Raw genomic sequence first — 27,839 nt, 5'->3', positions numbered from 1 at the left:
ATATTCTTAGTCAGAAACACTGCTGTAACTGCTGGTCTGTAGTAGTGAGGAGAATGGAAGTGTCTGTATGCTGATACTAACCTCATAGATCTTCATTTTCATTAAACTGAAGAAGTGATGAAATAAGATAAAGATCAAAGCAAGAGTTGGGTGGAAAAAAATGCCAAAAAGAAATTTTCTGAAATAGGTCAAAGAAAGTAGAAAGTATAAGGTAAATTTATTATCAAAGTACATACAGTATGTATCAGTTACCATATACTACTCTAGGATTCATCTTCTTGTGGGCATTCAAGTTCAAGTTTAATTATCATTAAGGCATTCACGAAACCCAGTTTCCCTCGGGATCAATAAAGTATGTCTGTCTGTCTGTATACAGCCAAATGAAACAGCATTCCTTCAGGGCCAAGGTGCAACACACATTACCAACTGCATGCAGTGCACTGTACATAGCAAATAGCACAAATAGCACTTATGATCTGAGCACGTTTCCATCATACCGGTTAAGTAAGATTCACAGTAGAACAAAGAAATGCAATAGAATCAATGAAAAACTACACACAGACTCACAAACAACCATAAGAAAATAATTGAATTGAATTGACTTTATTTCTTACATCCTTCACATACATGAGGAGTAAAAATCTTTACATCTCCCTCTAAATGTGCAATTTATAGTAATTGTAATAAATATTATGTGCATTAGGACAGTCAATATAGCATAGAAATGCAATTGTATCAGCGTGAATTAATCAGTCTGATGGCCTGGTGGAAGAAGCTGTCCCAGAGCCTATTGATCCTGGCTTTTATGCTGCGGTACCATTTCCCGGATGGTAGCAGCTAGAACAGTTTGTGATTGGGGCGACTCGGGTCTCCGATGATCCTTAAGGCCCTTTTAACTCGCCTGTCTCTGTGAATGTCCTGAATAGTGGGAAGATCACTTCTACAGATGCGCTGGGCTGTCGGCACCACTCTCTGCAGAGTCTTGCAATTGAGCAAAGTACAGTTCTCATACCAGGCAGCCAGTCAGGATGATCTCAATTGTGCCCCTATAGTAAGACCTTAGGATTTGGGGACTTGTGCCAAACTTCTGTGAAATACAATAAAAACTAAATAAATAGTAGTGAGAACTTGAATTGTAGAGTCCTTGAAAGTGAGTCTATAGGTTGCATTTATTGCATTGAGATTTATTGCAGCATCTTGTAAAACATGAAGATTAAATGGAGCCTTGAGGCAAATCTATAATCTACTGCAATGCTACTTGTTATAAGAAATGTATGTTTTGGTCCACAATTAAATGTGAGAAACTATATCCGTTCTGTGTGGTACGTGCTGCTAAAAGGTCACATGACTGATAGGTTGTACTGATTTTACGTGAATGTGAGAAAAGTATGGATGACATTTCAGGCCAGTTCTGTCTTGAGAAGGTTCTAGACACTTTCCTGACCATTGTAACTTACTTAGACTTTACAAATTCTTGTAGGTTTTGAAGGTCCAGGCTTTTCAGGAATTGTGATGAAACATAGAACAGTACAACACATGCATTAGGGTTAGTAATGTTGCTTTTGTAATGTTGGTTGAGGAATAGGTAGTATAAGGGAACGCCAAGGATGATTTAGGTGCCAGAGAAGTGATAACCCCCTCCTTTTAGACTGTTTGAGGTAATTTATTTTTTATTCTTTCTTGTATATTTGTGTATCTGTGCACTTGTACTGACATACTGTAATTTCCTTTGGGACCAATCAAGTATCTGTCTATCTTTCTTAATATCCTGTCACAGGGTCTCCTTCATAGGAGCAAATGGCCTCCACTTAACAATTTGTCTAAAAGATGTGACTGAACTAGTCAGACTAGATGTTTGAACTCCCTTCTCTGGTCTGGGAGATGTTCTATCTCCAGTAGAAGTCCTGTTTACTGATCTTTGGCTGACAGCTCCAGTGACTTGAGAACATAATCAGTAATTACACTGCAGTCTGTGTATTGACAGTCCTTGCTATCATGTGTTTAATACCTTCTAATTGTCCCAAGGCAGTATGTTGTGGCATCATAACATTGGTGCAGAGGAAGAGATTACAGGAGACTGACAAAATGATCAGTTGAAAGAGGTGTTGAGGAAGGTGGTGAGAGGGATTTCCAAAAAGGATGGCCTGCAGAGGCACAGCTGCCAATGGTCTTTAACACTTCAAGTCCCACCCTGACCACAACATACTAATGGAATCTTAGCCTATCAGCCATGCAAACCTGGATTTGATGAACACACACAAAATTCTGGAAAAACTCCTTCTTTTCCAGTCCTGATGAAGGGTCTCGGCCAAAATGATGACTTCATTCCTCCTCATAGCTGAGTGACTTGCTAGATTCCTCCAGCACTTTATATGTGTTGCTAAAGATTTTCAGCATCTACAGAGCATCTTGTGTTTTAAATTTGAAGAAACCTACAGGTTGGAATTAGAATTGGTTACAGGGACAGAGTGAAAAACTTGTTTTGCATGCTCATCATACAAATCAAATCATTACACAGGGCATTAAGGAAGTACAAGGCAAAACAATAACAAAATGCAGACACGAGGAAATCTGCAGATGCTGGAAATTCAAGCAACACACACAAAATGCTGGTGGAACGCAGCAGGCCAGGCAGCATCTATAAGGAGAAGCACTGTCGACATTTCGGGCCGAGACCCTTCGTCAGGACTAACTGAAAGGAACGATAGTAAGAGATTTGAAAGTAGGAGGGGGAGGGGAAAATGCAAAATGATAGGAGAAGACCGGAGGGGGTGGGATGAAGCTAAGAGCTGGAAAGGTGATAGGCAAAAGGGATACAGAGCTGGAGAAGGGAAAGGATCATTGGACGGGAGACCTAGGGAGAAAGAAAGGAGGAGGGGAGCACCAGAGGGAGAAGAAGAACAGGCAGAGTGATGGGCAGAAAGAGAGAAAAAAAAAGGAGAGGGGAAACACTAAATATATCAGGGATGGGGTAAGAAAGGGAGGGGGGCATTAATGGAAGTTAGAGAAGTCAATGTTCATGCCATCAGATTGGAAGCTACCCAGCTGGTATATAAGGTGTTGTTCCTCCAACCTGAGTGTGGCTTCATCTTGACAGTAGAGGAGGCCATGGATAGACATATCAGAATGGGAATGGGACATGGAATTAAAATGTGTGGCCATTGGGAGATCCTGCTTTCTCTGGTGGACAGAGCGTAGGTGGTGAGACCCGACGCAGACTGGGAGACTGTCATATATTGGTGAGACCCGACACAGACTGGGAGACCGTCATGTATTGGTGAGACCCGACGCAGACTGGGAGACTGTTTCGCTGAGCACCTACATTCTGTCCGCCAGAGAAAGCAGGATCTCCCAGTGGCCACACATCCCTGATATATTTGGTGTTTTCCCCCCTCCTTTTTTTTCTCTCTTTCTGCCCATCTCTCTGCCTGTTCTCCATCTCCCTCTGGTGCTCCCCTCCCCCTTTCTTTCTCCCTACGCCTCCCGTCCCATGATCCTTTCCCTTCTCCAGCGCTGTATCACTTTTGCCTATCACCTTTCCAGCTTTCAGCTTCATCCCACCCCCTCCGGTCTTCTCCTATCATTTTGCATTTTCCCCTCCCCCCACTACTTTCAAATCTCTTACTATATCGTTCCTTTCAGTTAGTCCTGACGAAGGATCTTGGCCCGAAATGTCGATAGTGCTTCTCCTTATAGATACTGCCTGGCCTGCTGCATTGTAACAAAATGCAGAATAAAGTGTAACAGCTCCAGAGAAAGTACAGTGCAGGTAGACAATAAAGTACAAGATCATAAGAAGATGGATTGTGAGGTCAAGGCTTTAATGTAGGGAATCATTCAATAGCTTCATCATAGTGTGGTAGAAATTGTCTTTGAGTTTGGTGGTGCGTGCTTTCAGGCTTGTATCTGTTTTCAGGCTTTTAGTGAACATTCCATCCAGGATTAAAACTTTGAGGAATTACAGTCTCAAAGTCTGTGCCTGAAACAGTTGGCCATCTTTCCCCTTCACATTTTCTGACAGAACTGCTGAGTGCTCCCAGCTTTTTCTATTATTATTATTGGTTCTGTTGTCACCTGAACATACCTAGCTATTGTATTTTCAGATCAGTGCTTCCGGATTGTAAAAAATCAATTAAAAAAATTATATCACCTCAAAACATTGTTTGCACTTGCTTGAGAAGTTTTTTGTACATTGAAGCTGGTTCTTCCTCTTGCACTAAGATGTTCTGTTTTTGCAGCGTTCCCAGCATCACCGGGATATGATAGAAGAACGGTACACAAAGTATAAAGAGATAGTGACCTCCTTACAACAGCAGTTGCAAGACTCAACAAGGAGAATCCAGGCACACCAGGTAAAGTGATGTGAATTTTTGCAGCATTTCGTCCATGGGTTCAGGATGTTCGTGGCAAAGCCCTTGCTGAAATGTTAAACACAAGAGATTCTGCAAATGCTGGAAATTTTGAATAATAGACACAAAGTGTTGGAAAATTCATCAAGTCAGGCAGCGTTTATGGAGGGAAATAAACAATTGATGTTCCTGCTTGAGATCCTTCATCAGGACTGGAAAGGAAGGGGGCAGAAACCAGAATGAGAAGGTGGAGAGAGAGAGAGAGAGGAAGAAGTTGACAGATGATAGGTGAGATCAGGTGAGGGGCAAGGTTAGTGGGTTGGGGGGAGGTGAGGGTGAAGTGAGGAGCTTGCAGGTGATAGGTGGAAAAGGGATGAAGAAGAAGGAATCTGATAGGAGAGGAGAGTGGACAATGGAAGAAAGTGGTGGAGAGACACCAGAGGGAGGTGATCGACAGGTATGGAAAGGAAAGAAATGAGGGGGAAACCAGAATAGGTAAATAGTAAAAGTGAGAAGGAGAGAAGGGAGGAATTATTGGAAGCTAGAGAAATCAGTGTTCATGCCATCAGTTTGGAGGTTACTCAGACAGAATATGAGGTATTACTCCTCCAATCTGAGTGTATATTGCTGAAATGTTAAGTTTCTCTACCAACTAAGGTAAAGTCCTAAATAAACAAAAAGAACAGGATGTGTTGAGTAGAGATAATAGGTCTGTGAGGACATGCATCAAGAAAATACCGTTGGTTGAACTGGAAACTGAGATGAGTGAGTTCATTTATTGAACTGAACAAAGTGGAAAGGGAGAGGAGGGCAGCTAAAACTTAAGTGGGGAGAATTTTATGCGAGATCTCCGTCTACCAATTGTACCTGCCACTTCACACTGGATTCTTTGGAAGAGATCTCCAGATATTTTTGCAACTGTAAAGAAATTTCTCCTCATTGTAATTGCCTTATTTTGACACCATTCTCCAAACCTCTGAATTCCTCAGCCTGCAAGAAAATCCTTTTAGTGCCTACCTGGTCAACCCTCCTCAGATCCTCTGTATTATTGTGATGATCTCTCAATCTAATGAGCTCCAATAAGTAAAGAAAAAAATATATTCAGTCTCTCTTAGAAGAAAGCTTTCACCCAGGAATTGATTAAGTCAGTCCTTACAGCTCTCACTCCAAGGCACAGAGCAAAATTTGTTCACAACCTGCAAAACAAAGGAAATAACAAAGGAATTTGTTACTCCTTTGAAATGATTGAAAGATCTTTACCTGTTGCTGTTTCCCCCACTGTCTTCACTTTGTCCCTGTTCTAAAGTTTAGCTTTATTTGTCATATGTACATCAAAACATACAGTGAAATACTTAGCAGGTCAGGCAGCATCCTTGGAAAAGAGTTTCAGGCTGAGATGTTTCCTCAGGACCTGATGAATGGTCTCGGCCCAAAACATTGACTATTTACTCTTTTCGATTGATGCTGCCTGACCTGCTAAGTTCCTCCAGTGTTTTGTGTGTGTTGCTTGAATCCAGCATCTGCGGTTTTTCTTTTGTTTGTTGTACAGTGAAATATGTCATTTTGCATCAAATCAAATCAATGAGCATTGTGCTGGGCAACTAGCAAGTATCACCCTTGCCATTCCCAACATCCTTTACTCCTACTAGACTTACAAACTTGTTCTCCACTCCACAGTGACAAATACAGTACTGTGCACCTTAGCTCTATATACTGTGTGTCCCTGAGACTTTTGCACAGTACGGTACATGTATTAACAGGTGCATTAAAAAGTTTCCCTGTAGCAACATCACAGGGACAAAGCATCAGAGACATAATATTCTGGAAAAAATCATAATTTAATAGCATAAATGTACAAAAGAATATAATTGGGGCCATGTTATGGTCAATATACAACATATGGTCACATAATAAGAAATCCTTCTCGTTAGTCTCAAGGAATAGAAATGGTTGAGAAATCCTTTAGACCCACATCAATCTGTTGTGTGATACAAATGTTGTGCAATAAAAATGTTATAAATTTTTATCGTGCATTTTACATCCTCAATATGTGTGAAAGCACTTCGCAGTCAATGAGATATTTTTGACCGGCAAATGACAGAAGTACAACCAATTTTCACACGGTTTTACAATGGCGTTGGAATAATGGACTGAAGCAGTCTATGTTATTGTGAGAAGTATGTTGGCTGGGCTATCTGAAATGGTGTATGATTTGGCAGTACATTGATTACGTAGTTGGACATTACAAACATGGAATAATAATTGAGAGACAATTTCAAATCCCAATACAACCCATAAGACCCTAAGACACAAGAGTAAAATTGGCCATTCAGATCTTCGAGTATGCTCCACCATTCCATTGTGGCTGATTTATTATCCTTCTCAACCCCATTCTTTGCCTTTTCCCTGTAATTATTGATCCACTTACTAATCAAGAAGCCATCAACCTCCACTTTAAATATACCCAAATGGTTTGACTGTGCATCAGTGAATTCCTCAGATTCACCATGCTCTAACTGAAGAAATTGTTCTTCATCTCTATCTAAAGGCATTTCCTTCTATTCTGAGGCTGTGCCCTATGGTCCTAGACTTCCCCACTGTTGGAAACATCCTTTAAATATATCTAGGCCTTTAAATAGTTTCAATGAGATCTCCCTTCATTCTTCTAAACTTCAGCGAGTACAGGTCTAGAGCCATCAAATGCCCGTCATATGTTAACCCTGTCATTCCTGGGATCATTCCCGTGAACCTCCTCTGGACCCTCTCCAATATCAACACATCCTTTCTCCAAGATCAGGGCCTCAAAACTGCTCACAATTTTCCAATTGTGGGCTGACCAATGCCTTATAAAGCCTCAGCATTACATACTGCATATGGCAGTTGGGGAAATTAAAATTCAGTTAATGAAGTAAACCTAGAATTTAAAAAAGAATGCATTCAGTAGTTACATTAATAAGTAGTTTAAAGGCCCAAATTAGTTCATTGTGTCCTTTAAGGAAGAACGATTGCTATTTTATTGGATCAAGAGACTGATTGTGCACAGAGTGGGATTTGAACTCACAACCTCTAATTCAAGCAAGAGTACTATCATAGACCCGAGGCTACAAGTAAATGACAGGAAATGGCCCTTAATACACTTGTAATATTTTTCCTGATGATTTGACTCAATCTACTAACTCTATGTCCCAGTGGTGGTAATTACTTTTTTCTTTGTCCTTCTGTGAACTATTACACCCAAGGTCTGAAATACTGAGTGTGCCAAGAAACTGACTCCCTCATAACATAATCAGCATATTTTCTACAGCACAGCTAGGTATGTGCCAGTTGGTGTTTTTTTTCCCCCATAGAGGAACTTGAAGGATTTTAACATGCTCAGACTGGATTATCCTCAGAAAGAATTCCATCTTCTTCACTGCTGAACATTGACAGTTTATTCTCCTCCATCTTGTAGATGCTGCCTGACCTGCTGAGTTCCTCCGGTATTTTGTGTGTGTTGCTCTGGATTTCTAGCATCTGCAGAACCATTTGTGTTCAAGAAATCAGCCTTGTTATTTAACTCAGGCTGAATGTGTCTAGTGTTGCGTTGTTTCTGTCACTCAGTCTCACTCTGCTTAACAGAAGTTATATTGGGAGGGAGGAATGTAACTTGCTTTCAAGGATACAAGAAATCAGAGCATACCAGCTAGATTCACTGTTTGCACATTATTTGCATTCCTGATATAAAAAAAAATGTTGATTTCTGTCCCCATTCCCTAATCTCTCATATCCAGATATAGACTCTGCTCCGCCTACCCACCTACCCCAGGACCCTTAATTCCACGACTATGCGAAAGTCTGAATTATTTTTAATGAGGTAGCTTCTACTGCTTTCCTGGCTCTCAGATAATTCCATGAATATAACCAGGCAAGTTCTCCATTGGTGGCCATGTGGGTAATCAGATGACACAGATTTAGTGCAATTAACCAAGGAACCTGAGGAGATTTTAACTGGTTTTGATCTAGATTGCTGCAGTATTACTTTCAGTAGTACTTGTTAAAAACAAGAAAGATATTTGAAGAAGCAAAGAGTTCATAATTTTGAGAAAGGCACGGGGGGGGTAAGACCTTTGTCAATGAGGGTCAACAGGCCAAATTATCTTTTACATGAAAAATCTACAGATACTGGAAATTGACTGCAACCCACACAAAATGGTGGAGGAAATCAGCAGGCCAGGCAGTATGATAGAAATGAATAAACAGTCGACATTTCAGTCTGAGACCCTTCAACAGGTCGGATGAAGGGTCTTGGCCCAGAACCTCAATTGTTTACTCTTTTGCATAGATGTTGCCTATCTTGCTTAGTTCCTCCAGCATTTTGTGTGTGTTACAGATAACCTTTTGAAGTGCATAGTTCTATGAATACTGTCTTTGCCCATCTCATTCTATCAGTCACAGGAGTACTATTGAGAGACTCAAAAACAATTACTGTCCCTAAGCAGTAGGGTTGATCAACACCTACACCCAGTAACCCAGCCCTCTATTATTGTGGTCATACCGTTCTTATTCCTCAGTTCTATCTATATAGCCACCAGTCTGTCCTGACTGAGCACTGCTGTGACATTTTCCCTGACTAGTAATGCCACCCCTCCCCTTTAATCCTTCTAAAACAACCCTGGAACATTGAGCTAACAGTTTTGGCCCTCCTTGTTGGCAGGTCTGACTAATGGCTACAATGTCATAATTTTACATGCTGATCCCTGCCCTAAGCTTATCTGCCTTTCCCACAATATTCCTTGCATTAAAATATAAGTAACATTAGTCTTATCATGTTCAATCTTTTGATTCCTGACTTTATATGTAGGATTAACAACATCTTTCACCACAACCACTCTACTATATTTTCTGGTGCTCTGGATGTCTCCTTGGAACTCGAGATGAAACACCCCATCCCCGTACAGCACTGGCAAACCTTCCTGTGAGAATGTTAGTCTCCTTCCAGTTCAGGTGTAAACCGTCACTTTTGTACAGGTCCCACCTTTCCTGGAAAAGAACCCAATGATTAAAAAATCTGAAGCCCTCCCTCCTGCACCATCTCCTTAACCACGTGTTAAACTGTATAATCTTCCTATTTCTGGCCTTTCCAGCATGTGGTACAGGTAGAAATCCTGAGATCACAAACCTGGAGGTCCTGTCCTTTAACTATACACTTAACTCCCTGAACTCACTTTGCAGAATCTCGACCCTCTTCCAACCTATGTCATTGGTACCTATATAGACCTGAACATCTGGCTGCTGACCCTCCTACTTATGAATGCTGAGGACTTGATCTGAAATGTCCCAGCCCCTAGAACTGAGGAGGCAACAACATATTTATTATCTTTTCATTATTGTGTTTTTTTGTGCTGCATCGGATCTGGAATAGCAATTACTTTGTTATCCTTTAGACTTGTGTACTGGAAATGACATTAAACAATCTTGAATGTCAGATGGAATCCTGATGAACTGTCATCAAGCAGAGTGATATTAAGGCTAATTGCAATCTGTTACTGTGTCTCAATCTGGTAAAGTGACCCTGAACTTCTGGTTGTCTGTCACTCTAATTTACCTTCCCCACCCTCACGCTGACCTTTCTGTTTGTGACTTCCTGCACTGTTACAGTAAGGTCCAATACATACCTCAGGACCAGCACCTCACCTTCTGTATGGGCACATTGCATAGCTCAGTACTGAGTTCTCCAACTTCAGATAGATTCAGATTCATTTATTTATCACATGTACGTCGAAACATAGCGTGAAATGTGTCATTTGCATTAATAGCCAACGTAACATAAGGATATGATGAGGGCAGCCCGCCAGTGTTTCCACACTTCATAGCGCCAACATAACATGCCCACAAAGCTCAGCAGAACAAAATTAGCAAAAACAAACATCAACAGTAAAATAAGTTCCTTTCTTCCCTCTCATCTGAACACACAGTGACAGTCCTCCATTTAGGGAGTGCCAATCTCCAGGCGTCAGATAACAGGTTTCGCCTTCTGGTCACTCTTCCTTTCCATCTGTGTCAAGCATGGTCATTTTTGCTAGTCATCCAATTTTTGTTCCATTGGTCTTAAGACCATAAGGCAGAGGAGCAGGACTAGGCCATTTTGTCCATTGAGTGTGCTCTGCCATTACTTCATCCTTCTCAACTCCATTCTCCTGTGTTCCCCTGTAACCTTTCATGCCCTGACTAATCAAGAACCTATCATATCCACTGTAAATACACTCAATGACCTGGCCTTCACAGCCACCTGTGGCAATGAATTCCACAGATTTACCACCGTGTGGCTAAAGAAATCGCTCCTCATCTCTGTTCTATATAGTCGTCCCTCTATTCTGAGGCTGTGCCCTCTGGTCCTAGACTCCCTGACTATAGGAAACACCCTCTGCATATCCACTCTATCAGGGCCTATCAACATTCAATAGGTTTCAATGAGATCTCCCCCCAATCATTCTTCTAAATTCCATTGATTACAAGCCCAGAGACAATAAACACTCCTCATATGATAAACCTTTCATTCCCAGAGTTATTCTTGTGAACCTCCTCTGAACTCTCTCCATTGACAGCACATCCTTTCCTAGATAAGGGGCCAAAACTTGTTCACAATATTCCAAGTGCCTTATAAAGCCTCAGCATTACATCCTTGCTTTTATATTCTAGTCATCTCAAAATGAAAGCTAACATTGTATTTGTCTTCCTCACCACTGACTCAATTTGTAAGTTAACTTTTAGGGAATCCTGCACGAGGATTCCAAAGTTCGCTTGTACCTTGGATTTTTGAATGTTCTCCCCATTTAGGAAATAGTCTGTGTTTTTTTTAAATTTTTTTATTAGTTTTTCAAAACATTTTACAAAATTAAAAACCCCAAATGCCAATGAGGAGCATTAATACAGAGCAAGGTTAAGCATACAATAACAATATGCTACAAAGGAAGAGAATTTAACAAAAAAGCACCTAAATTAAAGACAAGTGAGCTTAGTGTCCTCCCCAAACCCCACAACACAAGAAAAAAAACAACAATTCCAGACCAACCACCACACAATATAGAGAGTATAAGTCCGGACAGTCAAACTCCCAGACTGTGAATACACTTAGCAACAGAAGATAATAATGCCTACTACCAGAAAAAAAAAGGGAGCTGAAAGCAAGGGACCGAAAAGAAAAAAAAAACCCTAGTCAAGAGGAAGGTTATGAAAGTACTCGATAAAAGGCCCCCAGATCTTATGGAACTTTAAATCCGAGTTGAGAACTGAATAATGAATTTTTTCGAGGTCCAAGCAGGCCATAATGTCGTTAAGCCATTGCGCATGAGTGGGCGGGGCAACATCTCTCCATCTAAGGAGGATCAAGCGTCTAGCCAGGAGAGAGGCAAAGGATAGTATTCGGCATTTGGTCGGACCCAGACTTAAATCTGTCTCGCCCCAAAAACCGAACAGAGCAATTAAGGGGTTAGGTTCTAGGTGCTGATTCAGAATACCCGATAATGTAGTGAAGACATCTTTCCAGAATTTCTCCAAGCTAGGACAGAACCAGTACATATGGATGAGAGAGGCCACGCCCCTCTTGCATTTATCACAGAGCGGACTAATGCCAGGGTAGAATCGAGATAGTTTAGATTTAGACATATGGGCTCTATGAACAATCTTAAACTGTAAGAGACAATGGCGAGCACAAAGGGAGCTTAAGTTAACCGATTTGAGAACTGAGTCCCAGCTCTCCTCGGATAAGGAGATATTTAAATTCTGCTCCCAGGCCATTTTAATTTTATCCACAGGGGCCCGTCGTAAGGCTGCTACTTTATCTTGGATAATTGAAATTAAACCTTTACCTAGTGGATTAATGGAGAGAAATAGGTCCATAGCATTTTTCGCAGGCATTCCAGGAAAGTTAGAAATTAAAGGAGCAGTAAAGTGTCGGATTTGGAGATATCTGAAAAAGTGAGCGTTAGGCAGGTTGAACTTAACAGAGAGCTGTTGAAAAGAAGCGAAGCGGTTATCAATGAAGAGATCTTCAAAATGTCTAATGCCCTTCCTGTACCAAACATGGAATGCTGAATCGAACGTGGTAGGTAAAAAAAGGTGATTATGTGCGACAGGGCTAGAAATGGAAAACCCCTGGAAACCATAGCATTTCCTGAACTGAGCCCATATACGCAAAGTGTGTCTAACCAGAGGATTAGCTATTGATCTAGGCAGACTGCTAGGGAGTGCAGAGCCAAGAAGTGCAGATATAGATAACTCTTTAGTGGAGCTCAACTCCATTGCCACCCAGTTAGGGCACTCAGGTTGACCGTGGAAGAAAGACCAGAAGGCAGCACAACGTATATTAGCTGCCCAGTAATATAAGCGAAAGTTAGGTAAAGCCATGCCACCCTCTTTTTTAGATTTTTGGAGGTGATAGTCTGTGTTTTTATTCCTTCTACCACTGTGCATGATCATACACTTCCCAACATTACATTCCATCTGCCAGTTTGCCCATTGTCCTAATCTGTCTAAGTCCTTCTGCGGCCTCCCTACCTCCACATCATTATCTGCCCCACCACCTATCTTTGTATTATCTGCAGACCTGGCCACAAAGCCGTCAATTTCATCATCCAAGTCATTGACATATAATGTAAAAAGAAACGGTCCCAACACCAACACCTTGTGAAACACCACTAGTCACTGGCAGCCAACCAGAATAGGCTCCCTTTATTCCCACTCTTTGCCTCCTGTCAGTCAGCCAACAGTGTAACCTCATACTATCTTTTCCGTAATACCACGGGCTCTTATCATGTTAAGCAGTCTCATTTGCAGCACCTTGTCAAAGGCCTCGTAAAATCCAAGTACACCACATCCACCGATTCTCCTTTGTCCATCTGGCTTGTTATTTCCTCAAAGAATTCCAACAGATTTGTTGGGCAAAATTTTCCTTTAAGGAAACCATGCTGACTTTGACCTATTTTATCATGTGCCTTCAAGTACCCTGAAACCTCATCCTTAACAATCGACCCTAACATCTTCTGAACTACTAAGGTCAGGCTACCTGGCCTATAATTTCCTTTCTTCTGCCCGCCTCTGTAATTGAAAATTTTCCAGTCCTCTGGAATCATGCCAGAATCTAGTGATTCTTGAGAGATCATTACTAATGTCTCTACGATCTCTTCAGCCACCTCTTTCAGAACCCTGGGGTGTAACCCATCTTGTCGAGATGACTTGTACCTACAGACCTTTCAGCCTCATAAACACCTCTGCCTTAGTAATAGCAACTGCATTCACTTTTGCCCCATAACCCTCTTGAACATCTTGCATACTGTTAGTGTCTACCACAGTGAAGACTGATGCAAAATACTTATTACATTTGTCCGCCATTTCCTTGTCCCCATCACTACCTCTCCAGTGTCATTTTCCAGCAGTCCGTTATCTGTTCTCACCTCTCTTTTACTCTTTATATATCTAAAAAAAGTTTTGGTATACTCTTTGATATTATTGGCTAGCTTATCTTCATCTTTCATATTTTTCCTCCTTATGACTTTTTAGTTGCCTTCTGTTGGTTTTAAAATTTTTCCCAGTCTTCTAACTTCCCACTAATTACTGCTCTATTATATGCCCTCACTTTTGCTTTTACAGTATGTTGTCTTTGACTTTGCTTGTCGGCTATGGTTGCATCATCCTGCCTTTAGAGTACTTACTCTTTGGGATATATCCATCAAGTGCCTTTTAAATGCTCCCAGAAACTCCAGCCATTGTTGTTCTTCCATCACCCTGCTAGTGTCCTCTTGCAATCAACTTTGGCCAGCTCCTCTGCCATGCTTCTATAATTCCCTTAACTCCACTGTAATACTGATACATCTGACTTTAGCTTTTTCCTCTCAAATTGCAAGGTAATTTCTATCATATTATGATCACTGTCTCCTAAGGGTTCCATTACCTTAAGCTCCCTATTCAGATCTAGATCATTGCAAAACATCCAATCCAGAATCGACTTTCTCCTAGTGGGCTCAACAACAAGCTGCTCTAAAAAGCAATCTTGAGGCACTCTAGAAATTCCCCCTCTTGGGATCCAGCAGCAGTCTGATTTTCCCAATCTAACTGTATATTGAAATTCCCCATACTATTGTTACATTGCCCTTTTGACATGCCTTTCTATCTCCCATTGTAATTTGTACCCATATCAGCCAATCTCTAACTTTACTACAAGATCATCTACCTTATTCCATATACTGCGTGCATTAAAATATAACACCTTATGTCCTATATTTGTCACCCTTTTTGGTTTTGTTCCCAGTTTACACTGTAACTCATACCACTGACTGCAATTTGGCACTGTCGTCTGCCTGTCCATTCTGACACTGAATACACACTGCATCTGTATACCAGCTTCCCCATCCTCAATCCTATCACTCTGGTTCCCATTCCCCAGCCAAATTAGTTTAAAACCTCCCCAACAGTTCTAGAAAACCTGCCCACAAGATATTGTTCCCCCCTGGGTTCAGTTGTAACCAGTCCCTTTTGTGCCAGTCATGCCTTCCCCAGAAGAGATCCCAATTATCCAGAAATCTGAAGCCCTACCTCCTGCACCAGTTCTTCAACCATGAATTCATCTCCAAATCATCCTATTGTTACCCACACTGGCAAGTGGCACAGGCATCAATCTGGAGGTTACTACTGTGGTGGTACGGCTTTTCAGCTTTCTACCTAACTCGTAAGTTCTCTCTTCAGGACCTCCTCCTTTTTCTTACCTATGTCATTGGTGCCAATATGTACCGAGACTTCTGGCTGCTCACCCTCCCCCTTTAGAATACTGTGGACCCAATCCAAGAGGTACCTGACCACCTTGGTACTTGGGAGGCAACATACCATCCGGGTGTCTCTTTCACATCCACAGAATCTCATGTCCACTCAACTATGGAATCACCTATCACTTCTGCAGTCCTCTTTCCCCCTTCCCTTCTGAGCTGCAGCGCCAGACTCAGTTCCAGAGACTTGGCTGCTGTGTCTTCCCTTCATAGGTCGTCCCCCTCAAAAGCCTATTTCCTTTTCCTCTCCTGACAGTCACCCAGATACATGCCCGCTGCAACAAATGGATGACTACCTTCCTGTACCTCCTATCTATCACCTCCTCGTTTTCCTGTATGAGCCGAAGGTCATTGAGCTGTATGTTCGCTGAGGAGCTGCAGTTCGGTGCACCTGGTGCAGATGTGATTCCCACATCTCACACACAGAATGAAACATAGCCCCTGTGGCCATCCTCACTCCACTAACTATGCACTAACAAACGACGAAGAAATTTACCTGGGGCAAACTGATGAGATAGAGCCAAACATCCTCACACTGGTCCACTCCAACTGTGGTCGCTCCACTTGTCAGTACATTTTTAAGTACTTACTGCTTGAATGCTAGTCATAGTGAAATATTCATACAGCACAGAAATACACCCTTGGGCCCACAATGTGCATGCCATCTGTCAATTATCCATCATTTCTTGGTTGCAGCTCTCTATACTGTACCAATTTAGGTACTCTTTTTATATCTACAGGATTAAAGATTAGCTTTATTTGTCACATGTACATTGAAACATACTGTGAAATGCATCATTTGTGTCAAATCAAATCAGCAAGGATTGTATTGGGCGGCATGCAAGTGTCACCACGCTTCTGGCGCCAAGATAGCATAGCCACAAATCATTAATCCTAAACTTTGAAATGTGGTGGAAACCAGAGCAACTGGAGGAAAGCCACATGGTCACGGGGAAAACCACTCCCTACTGCACATCAATGAGAGTCAGGAGCATCAAGTTTCTTGGATGGCACATCATGGTCCCTCAACACCACCTCTTTAGTCAAGAAAGCACAACAGCTCCTCCACTTCTTGAGGAGATTGAGGCAAGCAAGGCTCTTTGTCCCACTCAGCCACATTTGACAGGAGCACAATGGAGAGTGCCCTGACCATCTGCATCATCAGCCGGTATGGGAGTTTCAAGGCTTATGACCACAAGACCCTTCAGTGTATCATGAGAACTGCTGAGAGAATCATTGGGTTCTCTCTCCTCCCCATCCAGGATAAATACCAGAGGCACTGCATTCACAGAGCCCTCAGCATTGTAAAGGAACACCTCTCCCCCATCTGTCCCACAATCTCTTTAAGCTCGTACTGTCAGGCAGAAGGTACCACAGTATAAGAACAGGGCTGTTAGGCTGGGCCACAGCTTCTTCCCCCAGACTGTGAGACTTCTGAACACCCTGCTACCATCCAGTTTACATTATTTATGTCAGCACCAGTAGCAATACACTGTATGTCGTATGTGCATGTTATGTCAACTTGTACATCTACAGAATATTTTTATTGTCTGTTAATATTAATTTATGTGTTGAATATGATATATGTACTGTTTTACACCTTGTTCTCAGAGGAAAGTTGTTTTGTTAGCCGTGTACGGTTGAATGACAATAAACTTGAACTTGAACATACAAACTCCTTATAGTTCAGCAATGGGAATCGAACCCTCATCTTAAAGCTGGCAGTGTAAAACGACTGTGCTAACCGCTGAGCTACTGAGTCGCTCACTTTATCAACTATTCAGGCAGTGTGTTCCACATTCCCACCAACCTGTGGGTGAAAAGATTCTTCGTCAGATTCCCTCTAAACTTCTTCCCTCTTACCCTAGATCTACGTCCCCCAGTTTCTAACACCCTAATTATGTATAAGTGCTTTTTCAGTACATCTAGGACTTACTGCCAAATGCAAATGGTATCACAACATTATGGAACCTGAGACAGAAAGCCATTGTTTTCTGGAAGAACTTTCATGTTGAGCCTTGCACTGCTTTTCACCTCTTGCTTTTACTCGGTTACCATCTTTATCTATCCACAACATTTTCAAACCAGTTAATGAGGTATTTGAAGCAACTCTGAAACTTGTGGCTGCCAGTGGCACCAATATTTTGCCATATTTTGGATCCCAGATAACTTTCTTTGAGATGACTTGCAGTTAAGGGTCTTGCAGTTTCATCTGAAGACACTGGACTGGCTGAGGCTTTCTAAGGCATTGGTCAAACCGCACTTGGAGTATGGTGAGAAGTTTTGGGTCTCTTATCTAGGAAAGGATATACTGGCATTGGAGAGGGTCCACAGGAGATTCACCACAATAACCCCACAAATGAAAGGGTTAACTTTTGAGGAGCATTTGATGGCTCTGGGCCTGCCCTTGAGGCCCTTGGTTGGTCGGGGTCGGCCATGGATGTTGCCTCCCAGTCATCTATGTGATAAGCAAGCCAGAATGCAAGCCAGGGCAGAACAATATGGAGAGGAATCTGTTGCCCATGCAGCAGCTCCCTACCTCCACACAGTTGATGAGTCCAGTGGAAAGGCAGATACTGATATAGTTTGGTACCATCAGCATCACAGGAGTTGTCAGTCAGCATTGAACTCAACATAGGACTGCCTTAGGAACTGCAGCTCTAGATTTTTCCTCAGTGTTTACTCCCAAAGACTTTTCCATGAGTGGGTGGCAATGGAGGTTTGTGATTAGAGTTTTCCTTCCAGGTGAGCTGCCAACCGTGGCCATTGAATCCCATCCTCCTGGAGTGACTGGTTTTAAGGCACCGGTAACCCACCTTTGTCCTTCTCTTGTCAGTAGAAACAGTCCTACTGGGCTTAGCAGCTAAGCCACATGTGAACGCCAGGAGCTGGACTTGGTTGTCAGAGGCTAGTTGAGATGCACATCATTGGGAGCATTTAGTAGGTATTGGGAGCTTATCCCCATTAACTCCCCTGGCTGTGACAATGTTAAGGAACTAAAGTAGTTCCCTGTACTCACTGCGGTGGGGGCAATCTCATTGAAACATTGAACAGCCTAGATAGAGTGGACATGGAGAGGATGTTTCTTACAGTGGTAGAACAGAGGCCACAACCTCTGAAAACTAGGATATCACTTTAGAACAGAGATGAGAAATTTCTTTAGCCAGATGGTGGTGAATCTGTGGAATTCTTTGTCAGGGATGATTTTGGAGGCTAGGTCATTGGGTATATTTAAATCAAAGGTTGATAGGTTCTTGATCAGTAAGGGCTTCAAAGGTTATGAGAAGTCAGGAGAATGAGGTTAAGTCACCCATGATAAAATGGTGGAGCAGACTCAATGGGCTGAATGGCCTAATAAGCTGTTTTGTGGACAAGCTGAAGTAAGTCACCTTGATCTATAAATCCGCTGGCACTATCTTCCATAGCTCCTCCATCAGAGGCAAAGTTGAGGAAACTGATGAGCTCAGCATGAGTGCATGAGGCAGCACCAATACAATTGTTATCATAACACGGAAAGAGTTGGGGAGCATTACCAGGAAAGGCTTCGAACATGGGCTGTTGGATATAGCCAGTGAAAAGATAACCTTAGCTGGGATCCATGCGGGTGCTCATGGCTACACCTTGAGATTGGAGAAAGTGGGAGGAGCCAAAAGAGAAATTGTTTAGGTTGAGGACCAGTTCTAATAGATGGATGAGAGTGGTAGGTAGAGGGGAATTAGTTGTATCTGTTGTTAGGAGAGAAGCAGAGAGCTTTAAGGCCTTCTGGATAGGGGATAGACATGTATAGTGACTGGGCGTCCATGGTGAAAATGAAGCGGTCAGGGCCAGGAAATTGAAAGTTGTTATGGGAAATCAAGAGCATGTGAAGTGTTACGGATGTAGGTTAGAAGTGACTGAACCAAGGGGGATAGAATGGAGTCGAGGTATGTGGATACAAGTTCAGTGGGACGGGAGCAGGTAGAAATAATGGTCCTACCCGGACAGTCAGGTTTGTGGATCTTGGGTAGGAGGGCAACCTTAGTGTTGGAGGGCAAATCAGCTATCCTGGAACAAGGTCTCTGTTACAGTGGTGTGTTCCCATTTTGAAAGCTCCGCTGAGACTAAACAGGACCACTGTGAAAACATGACCTCTTCCTGATCAAAATGAAATGTCCTTGCAAAATTAAATATTACCAGAGATCAAATGAGCTGAAAATGAAGTTGCACAAACGTTACTGTTAATAGTCACTGGTTATATGACTTGGATGGTTAAGTAGAAGGGAAGGGTTCACTGATCAGAGTAGGTTAAAAGGGCGGCACAACATTGTGGGCTGAAGGGCCTGTATTGTACTGTAATGTTCTACTGTACATTCAATGTAAGTAAATAGAAATCAGAATCAAAATGTAAATCAGAATCAAGTTTATTATCACTGACATATTTTGTAGTTTTGCAGCAGCAGTACAGTGCAATACATAAAGTTTATTGTACATTACATTAAAAATATATTAAAAATAGTATGAAAAAGGAGTGAGGTTGTGTTCATGGATGATTCAGAAATCTCATGTCAGAGGGGAAGAGGCTGTTCATGAACCATTGAGCGTGGGTCTTTAGAATTCTGTACCTCTTCTCTGATGGTGACAATGGTGGGCTTGCCCTGTGTGGTGGGGGTCCTAAATGATGGATGCTGCTTTTGACTGGGATCCACTAAAACACCAACGAAAAGGGAAATAAAGTTAATATTTTCTATTCACTCTCGATGGAAAGGGACACTAACAGATAATTTTTATCCTGTTTACGTATATTTTATACACGAGAGAATGAGATTTAGGTCTCAATTACAAGGCAGCTCTATTAAAGTTAATTGTATCTCTGTTACTGTGGAAACTTGCAACATATAAACACAGCAGTTATTGTTTAAGCCTCTTTATCGTAAATGTCACTCTCACAAGTATAGATCTCCTGGTTGAGTTATTTCAAACAGCAGGCAATTTTAAAACCAAATTTAACGTTGTAAACTGCTGCAAGGAGGAACATCAAATAAACTTTGATGCAAGTCCATGTAAGCAGATGACCTGAAGCTTGGTCAAACACCCAAATTTTGAAGAGCATCTTAAAGAAAGAAAAGGAGTAGTAGAGGGTTTTGTCGAGGAAATTCCAGAGCATAGGATCAATATACCTTAAGATATCTCTGCGAGTGATGGACCAATCAAACTTAGGGATGACTAAAGCTAGAAATGGCAGACCTTATGAAGGATTTCAATTGATAGTAGATTTCTGGATTGGGGAGTGGTCAATGCCAAAGAAGATGTGGTACACAAGGAAGCAAATTTAATACCTCAGGCATTGTTTTAGATCAGGAGCAATATCTAAAAGGATAGAACACCCTTCCTTAGGACTGAAAGTAGCCAATATTTGGACTCACAAAGTTAGGGGAGATTTAAAAAGATTAACTTGATTTGTCAAATATACATCAGAGCATTAAAATGTACAGTGAAATGCATTGTTTTACATTAATGACCAACACAGTCTGAGATGTGCTGGGGGCAGCCCTCAAATGTCACCATGTTTCCGATGTCAAAATTGCATAGCAAGGATGATTTGAATGGGTGTGAATAGGACTTAAACATGTTGAGATGTGGGCAGCTAACTGAAAGTACAATGAGGGTGCCAACTGGTAGATATAAAAGTAGTCCGATATGGAACTTACAGCTACATTGATTAAGTTTCCGGCAACAAAGAAGAGAAGTGACATAGAAGGAGGAAACTAAATGCATAATGGATGAAGATTTAAAATCTGAAATTGACAGTTCTGTTAACCAATGGTATCAATGAGTTTGTTAACCAATGATCTGAGTGAATGACAAGAGTTCTCCAAGGCAGTGCTGGCTTCCTGCTGTTCCCTAGGACCCAGCAAATGTAATTGTTGTATTATTATTGGCAGAAGGCAGGCTAGATGAGGTGTTTTCTGGTATTGGCATTAGTTTAGTATTGTCACATGTACTAAGATACAGCGAATAGCTTTTGTTTAGCATGCCATCCAGACAGAGCGCACCATGCACGATTGTGTTGAGGTAGCAAAAAGCAAACAGAATGGGGAATATATTGTTGCAATTATTGAGAAAGTGCAGGAAAATGAAGCAAGTGCAAGGGCTGTGACAAGGTAGATTGGGAGATCAAGAGTTTATTGTTCAGCATTAGAGAGGTTTGAACACAGAATATAGAACAGATCAGCACAGGATCAGGCCCTTCAGCCACAATGTTGTGCCAAACCAATTAAATTAGTAATCAAATGGCCAACGAAACTAACCTCTTCTGTCTACACAAAGTCCATATCCTTCTGAGTGGACAGAGTGGTGAGCTAAGACTTTAGCTTTTCAAGGCTTCAGAGAAGAGAGGCTTCAGTCTGAGCAAAGGAAAGAAAAGCTTAAGTTTTTTCCTTCCCTTCTTTATATTTGCTCCCTTCTGCACTTAGGTAGAAGTGACAGGCAGGATAGTGCAGTACTCCTCTTGCAGGATGTGGGAAGGCAAGGAGAGCTCCAGTATCCCTGACCGCTACAACTGTGAGAAGCGCATTCAGCTGCAGCTTTTAATAAACCGCATTAAAGTGGGAGGTGGAACTGGATGAACTCCGGATCTTTCAGGAGGCTGAAGGGGTGATAGATAGGACACATAGAGAGGTAGTTACACCCAAGGTGCAGGGCAAAGAAAGCTAGGTGACAGTCAGGAAGGGGGAGAGGGGTAAAGGACCCATTGCAGAGTACCCCTGTGTTATATAACGTATATAACTGTGGATACTTTTGGGGGAGGAATGTCCTTACAGGAAAGTTGCAGTGGTTGGGTCTCTGGCACGGAGTCTGCCTCTGTGACTCAGAAGGGAAGGGGGAAGAAGAGGCATGCTGTGCTGATAGGGGATTCGTTAGATAGGGGAGTGGACAGGAGATTCTGTGGGCGAGAACAAAATTCCCAGATGGTATGTTGCCTCCCGAGTGCCAGGGTCCAGGATAACTTGGATCGAGTCCTCAGCATTCTTAAGTGGGAGGGTGAACAACCAGAAGTTGTGGTCCAGATAAGTACCAATGACGTGGGTGAGACAAGTGACGATGTTCTGCATAGGGAATTCAGGGAGTTTGCTGCTAAGTTAAAGGGCAGGACCTACAGGGTTGTGACCTCAGGATTGCTACCTGTGCCACATGCTAGTGAGGCTAGAACTGGGAAGATTATACAGTTTAATATATGGCTAATAAATTGGTGTAGGAGGGAGGGCATAAGAATCTTGGATCGTTGGGCTCTCTTCCAGGGAAGGTGGGACCTGTACAGAAGGGACAGTTTGCACCTGAACTGGAGGGGGCTAATATCCTAGCAGGAAGGTTTGTTAATGCTGCATGGTGGGGTTTAAACTAGAGTTGCAGGGGGATGGGAACCAGAGTGCCAGAATAGTTAGTGGAGAGGTTGTGGAGGCAGATGTTGGTAAGACCTCAGACAAAGTTAGGAATCAAAAGGTTGAGCATGGTGCGACAGTATCGAAAAGGGTGAATACAGGACTGAAGGTGTTGTATCTGAATGTGCGCTGTATATGGAATAAAGTAGATGAACTGGCAGCACAGTTGCTGATCGGCAGGTATGTTGTAGGCATCATGGAATCATGGCTGAAAAATTATTGAATTGACTTTATTACTTATATCCTTCATTTACATGAGTAGTAAAAATCTTTACGTTACATCTCTGTCTAAATGTGTAACGTGCAATTTATAGTAATTTGTAATAAATAGTAGGTACAACTGGTCACTCAATATAATATAGAAATACAATTGTATTAATGTGAATTAATCAGTCTGATGGCCTGGCGGATGAAGCTGTCCCAGAGCTTGTTGGTCCTGGCTTTTATGCTGCGGTACCATTTCCCAGATGGTAGCGGCTGGAACAATTTGTGGTTGGGGTGACTCGGTCCCCAATGATCCTTTGGACCCTTTTTACACACCTATCTTGTAAATGTCCTGAATAGTGGGAAATTCACAACTACAGATGTGCTGGGCTGTCCGCAGCTCTCTTTGCAGAGTCCTGCGATTGAAGGAAGTACAGTTCCCATACCAGGCAGTGATGCAGCCAGTCAGGATGCTCTCAATTGTGCCCCTGTAGAAAGTTCTTAGGATTTGGGAGCCCATTCCAAACTTCTTCAACCGTCTGAAGTGAAAGAGCCGCTGTTGTGCCTTTTTCACCACACAGCCGGTGTGTACAGACTACGTGAGATCCTCAGTGATGTGGATGCCGAGGAACTTAAGCTGTTCACCCTCTCAACCCCAGATCCATTGATGTCAACAGGGGTGAGCTTGTCTCCATTCCTCCTGTAGTCCACAACCAGCTCCTTTGATTCTGCGACATTGAGGGAGAGGTTGTTTTCCTGACACCTCTGTGTCAGGGTGATTACCTCTTCTCTGTAGGCTGCCTCATTATTATTTCAGATTAGGCCAATCAGTGTAGTGTCGTCAGCAAATTTAATTAGCAGATTGGAGCTGTGGGTGACGACACAGTCACGGGTATACAGAGAGTGAAGGAGGGGGCTTAGGATACTGCCCTGAGGGGCACCTGTGTAGAGGGGCAGAGGTGAGGGAGCCCACTCTTACCACCTGCCGGCGATCTGATAGGAAGTCCAGCTGCACAAAGCAGGGTGAAGGCTGAGGTATCTGAGTTTCTTGTTGAGCCTGGAGGGAATTATGGTGTTGAATGCTGAACTGTAGTCCAAGAACAGCATTCTCACGTAAGCATCCTTCTCCTCCAGATGTGTAAGAACATTGTGTAGAGCTAAGGCTATTGCGTTATCTGTCAATGGGTTATGTCGGTAGGCAAATTGTAGAGGCTCCATTGTGGGTGGTAGCAAGCTGCAGATGTAGTCCTTGACCAGAATCTCAAAGCATTTGCTTATTATTGAGGTGAGTGTGACAGGACGTCAGTCATTCAGACATGTTACCTTGGTCTTCTTAGGTACAGGAACAATGGTGGATATTTTGAAGCAGGAGGCACTCTACACTGGGAGGGGGAGAGATTAAAAATGTCTGTAAACACACCAGCCAGTTGAGCCGCACACATCCTGAGTATCTGCCCTGGGATGCCGTCCGGTCCCGCAGCCTTGCGACTGTCCACTCATTGGAAATCAGCATCAAAATCAGGTTTATTATCACCAACGTGTGTCATGAAATTTGTTAACAGCAGCAGTAGTTCAATGCAATACATAATATAGAAGAAGAAAGAAATAACAATAATAATAAATAACTAGGTAAATCAATTATAGTTTACGTATATTGAATTGATTAAAAATTGTGCAAAAAACAGAAATAATATATATTAAATAAGTGAGGTGGTGTTCAAGGATTCAATATCCACTTGGGAATCTGATAGCAGAGGGGAAGAAGTTTTTCCTGAATCTCTGAGAGTGTGCCTTCAGGCTTCTGTACCTCCTACCTGATGGTAACAGTGAGAAAAGGCCATGCCCTGGGTGCTGGAGGTCCTTAATAATGGACGCTGCCTTTCTGAGACACCGCTACTTGTCCTGGGTACTTTGTAGTGTTATGAATGTACAACAGCTCTGAGGGGCCGAAGGGTGCGGGACCAGCCCCCTCCTTCCGGAGAATCGCAAGATCGCTATTAATTCGGGTCTTGGACCCAGGAAATGAGAGACAATGCAACGGATTTGACCATTGTTCTTAGAGGCACCTGTGTGAATTGCAACTCTATAGTACGTGCCAGCTATCAGGGACATGGACACCCTCGGGCAATGTGGGGTGGGGATTGTATCACCCTACCTTGATTGACATTTACAAATCTGCCAGCCATGATAAAACGGAGACTGCAGGAGGCGGTACTCCAGCGACGCACCAGACGGAGACACCATCGCTCATCGCTCCTGTAAGGACGGGAAGCTGTTCGGGAGCCACATGTGATTTGGTTCCCCTAGCTAGGGAATCGAGTGGCTGATAACCCCGAAAAGGATTCCAAACTGACAACGGGGAACTCACGTTCCCGATTCCACGATTTGAGTCCAACAGGCTGGCAAGTTTATTTTCTCTCTCCAACCCGTGAACACCCAGCAGTCCCTCAAACGGCTAAAAGCCTTCATGAACTGGCGAAACTTTTTATATTTCCATCGGACAATAGTTTTACCCCTAGACAAATGATAGAGCTACTTCGAATTGTTGATTATTACTATACCCATGCTTTAGATTGAGTATTGACGACGTATATTATCTGAATGTTTGTATTAACCTTACTTTTGTGCCCCTTTATAAATAAAAACGTTTAAAAATGGTACCATCAGACTTCAGCGGACCTCTCTATCTTTGCTGGTAAGTGACCCAGTTATGGGGTTCTTAACAGTAGGCTAATACCCAAGACAGAGCTGACTAGATTTACAACCCTCTGCAGCTTCTTTCGGTCCTGTGCAGTAACCCTCCCATACCAGACGGTGATGCAGCCTGTCAGAATACTCTCCACAATACATCTATAGAAGTTTTTGAGTGTATTTGTTGACTTACAAATCTCTTCAAGCTCCAAATGAAGTATAGTCACTGTCTTGCCTTCTTTATAACTGCATCGATGTGTTGGAACCAGATTGGATCCTGAGAGATCTTGACACCCAGGAACCTGAAACTGCTCACCCTCTCCACTTCTGATCCCTCTATGAGGATTGGTATGTGTTCCTTCATCTTACCCTTCCTGAAGTCCACAATCAGCTCTTCCGTCTTACTGACATTTAGAGCAGCTCATGGTTGAGCCCACTAGAGGGTCAGCTATTCTGGGTTGGGTGTTGTGCAATGAACCAGAATTGACTATTGAACTTGAGGGGAAAGAACCCTTTGGGATAAGTGATCATGATATGATCAAATTCACCCTGAAATTTGAGAAGGAGAAGCTAAAGTCAGATGTAACAGCATTACCGTGGAGTAAAAGGAATTACAGAGGCATGAAAGAAGAGTTGGCCAGAATTGATTGGGAAAAACACCGGCAGGGATCATGGAATGGCTAGAATTTCTGGAAGCAATTCGGAAGGCACAGGATATATACATCCCAAAGAGGAAGTAGTATTCTAAAGGAAAGATGACACAATCGTGGCTAACAAGAGAAGTCAAAGCCAACATAAAAGCCAAAGAGAGGGCATATAATAGAGCAAATATTACTGGAAGGTTAGAACATTGGGAAGCTTTTAAAAGCCAACAGAAGGCAACTAAACAGGTCATTAAGAAGGTAGAGATGGAATACAAAAGTAAGCGGATACCAAAAGCTTCTTCAGATACACAAAGAGGCGAGAGTGGATATCGGTCTGCTGGAAAACTATGCTGGAGATGGGAGACAATGAAATAGCGGATGAACTAAATAATTATTTTGCAAGAGTCTTCACCGTGGAAGACACTAGCAGTATGGTGGAAGTTCCAGGTGTCGGGGGTATGAAGTGTGTGAAGTTACCATAACTGGAGAGAAGGTTCTTGGGAATGTGAAAGGTCTGAAGGTAGATAAGTTACCTGGACCAGATCGTGTCAGAGAACACTCCAGAGTTCTGAAAGAGCTGGCTATAATGATGATGGAGGCATTAATAATGATCTTTTAAGAATCACTAGGTTCTGGAATGGTTCTGGAAAACTAGACCATTACAAATATCTCTCCATTCTTCAAGAAGGGAGAGAGGCAGAAGAAAGGAAACTATAGGCCAGTTAGTCTGACCTCAGTGGTTGGGAAGATGTTGGAGTTGATTATTAAGGATAAGGTCCTATGGTACTTGGAGGCATATGTTAAAATAGGCTGTAGACAGCATGGTTTCCTCATGGGAAAATCTTACTTGACTAATCTGTTGGAATTCTTTGAGGAAGTAACAAGCCGGAAAAACAAAGGAGAATTGGTTGATGTTGTGTACTTGGATTTTCAGAAGGCCTTTGACAAGGTGCCACACATGAGGCTATTTACCAAGCCACAAGCCCATGGTATTACAGGAAAGATTCTAGCATGGATAAAGCAGTGGCTGATTGGTAGGAGGCAAGGAGTGAGAATAAAGGGCTGTTTGTGACTAGTGTTGTTCCACAGGGGTCTGAGTTGGGATTGATTCTTTTTAAGTTATATATCAATGATTTAGATGATGAAATTGATGGCTTTGTTGCAAAGTTTGCAGACGATATGAATATAGGCAGAGGGGTAGTTTGTTTTGAAGAAGTAGAGAGGCTACAGAAGGACTTGGACAGATTAGGAGAATGAGCAAAGAAATGGCAGATGGAATGCAGTGTTGGAAAGTGTATAGTCATGCACTTTAGTAGAAGAAGTGAAAGTGTTGGCTACTTTCTAATATAAAAAAACTGAGGTGCAAAGGGACTTGGGAGTCTTTGTGCAGGATTTCCTAAAGGTTAATTTGCAGGTTATGTCTGTGGTGAAGCAGACAAATGCAATGTTAGCATTCATTTCAAGAGGACTAGAATATAAAAGCAGGGATTTAATGTTGAAAGTTTCTGAAGCATTGAAGAGGCCTCACTTGGAGTATTGTGTGCAAGTTTGGGCCCCTTATCTTATAAAGGCTGTACTGATACTGGAGAGGGTTCTAAGGAAGTTCACAAAAATGATTCCAGGATTGGATGGCAGGTTATATGAAGAATGTTTGTTGGCTCTGGGCCTGTATTCACCAGAATTCAGAAGAATGAGGAGTGACATCATTGAACCCTATCGAATGGTGAAAGGCTTTGA

At 42.4% G+C, this 27,839-nt stretch overlaps 1 protein-coding gene across 1 annotated transcript in view; it reads left to right on the top strand.

Annotated features, from left to right (window-relative positions):
• Positions 1-27,839, top strand: part of LOC140724772 (centrosomal protein of 128 kDa) — a 612,511-nt gene that overhangs the window by 565,894 nt on the left and 18,778 nt on the right. Inside the window, exon 21 of the mRNA XM_073039351.1 lies at positions 4,239-4,352. Coding sequence (XP_072895452.1) covers positions 4,239-4,352 — 114 coding nt within the window. The remainder of the gene's footprint in view (positions 1-4,238; positions 4,353-27,839) is intronic.

This window comes from Hemitrygon akajei, chromosome 3, assembly GCF_048418815.1.
Source record: "Hemitrygon akajei chromosome 3, sHemAka1.3, whole genome shotgun sequence".
NCBI lineage: Eukaryota > Metazoa > Chordata > Chondrichthyes > Myliobatiformes > Dasyatidae > Hemitrygon > Hemitrygon akajei.
The sequence above is the reverse complement of the archived record's forward strand: the minus strand, read 5'-3'. Positions and strand labels throughout refer to the sequence as shown.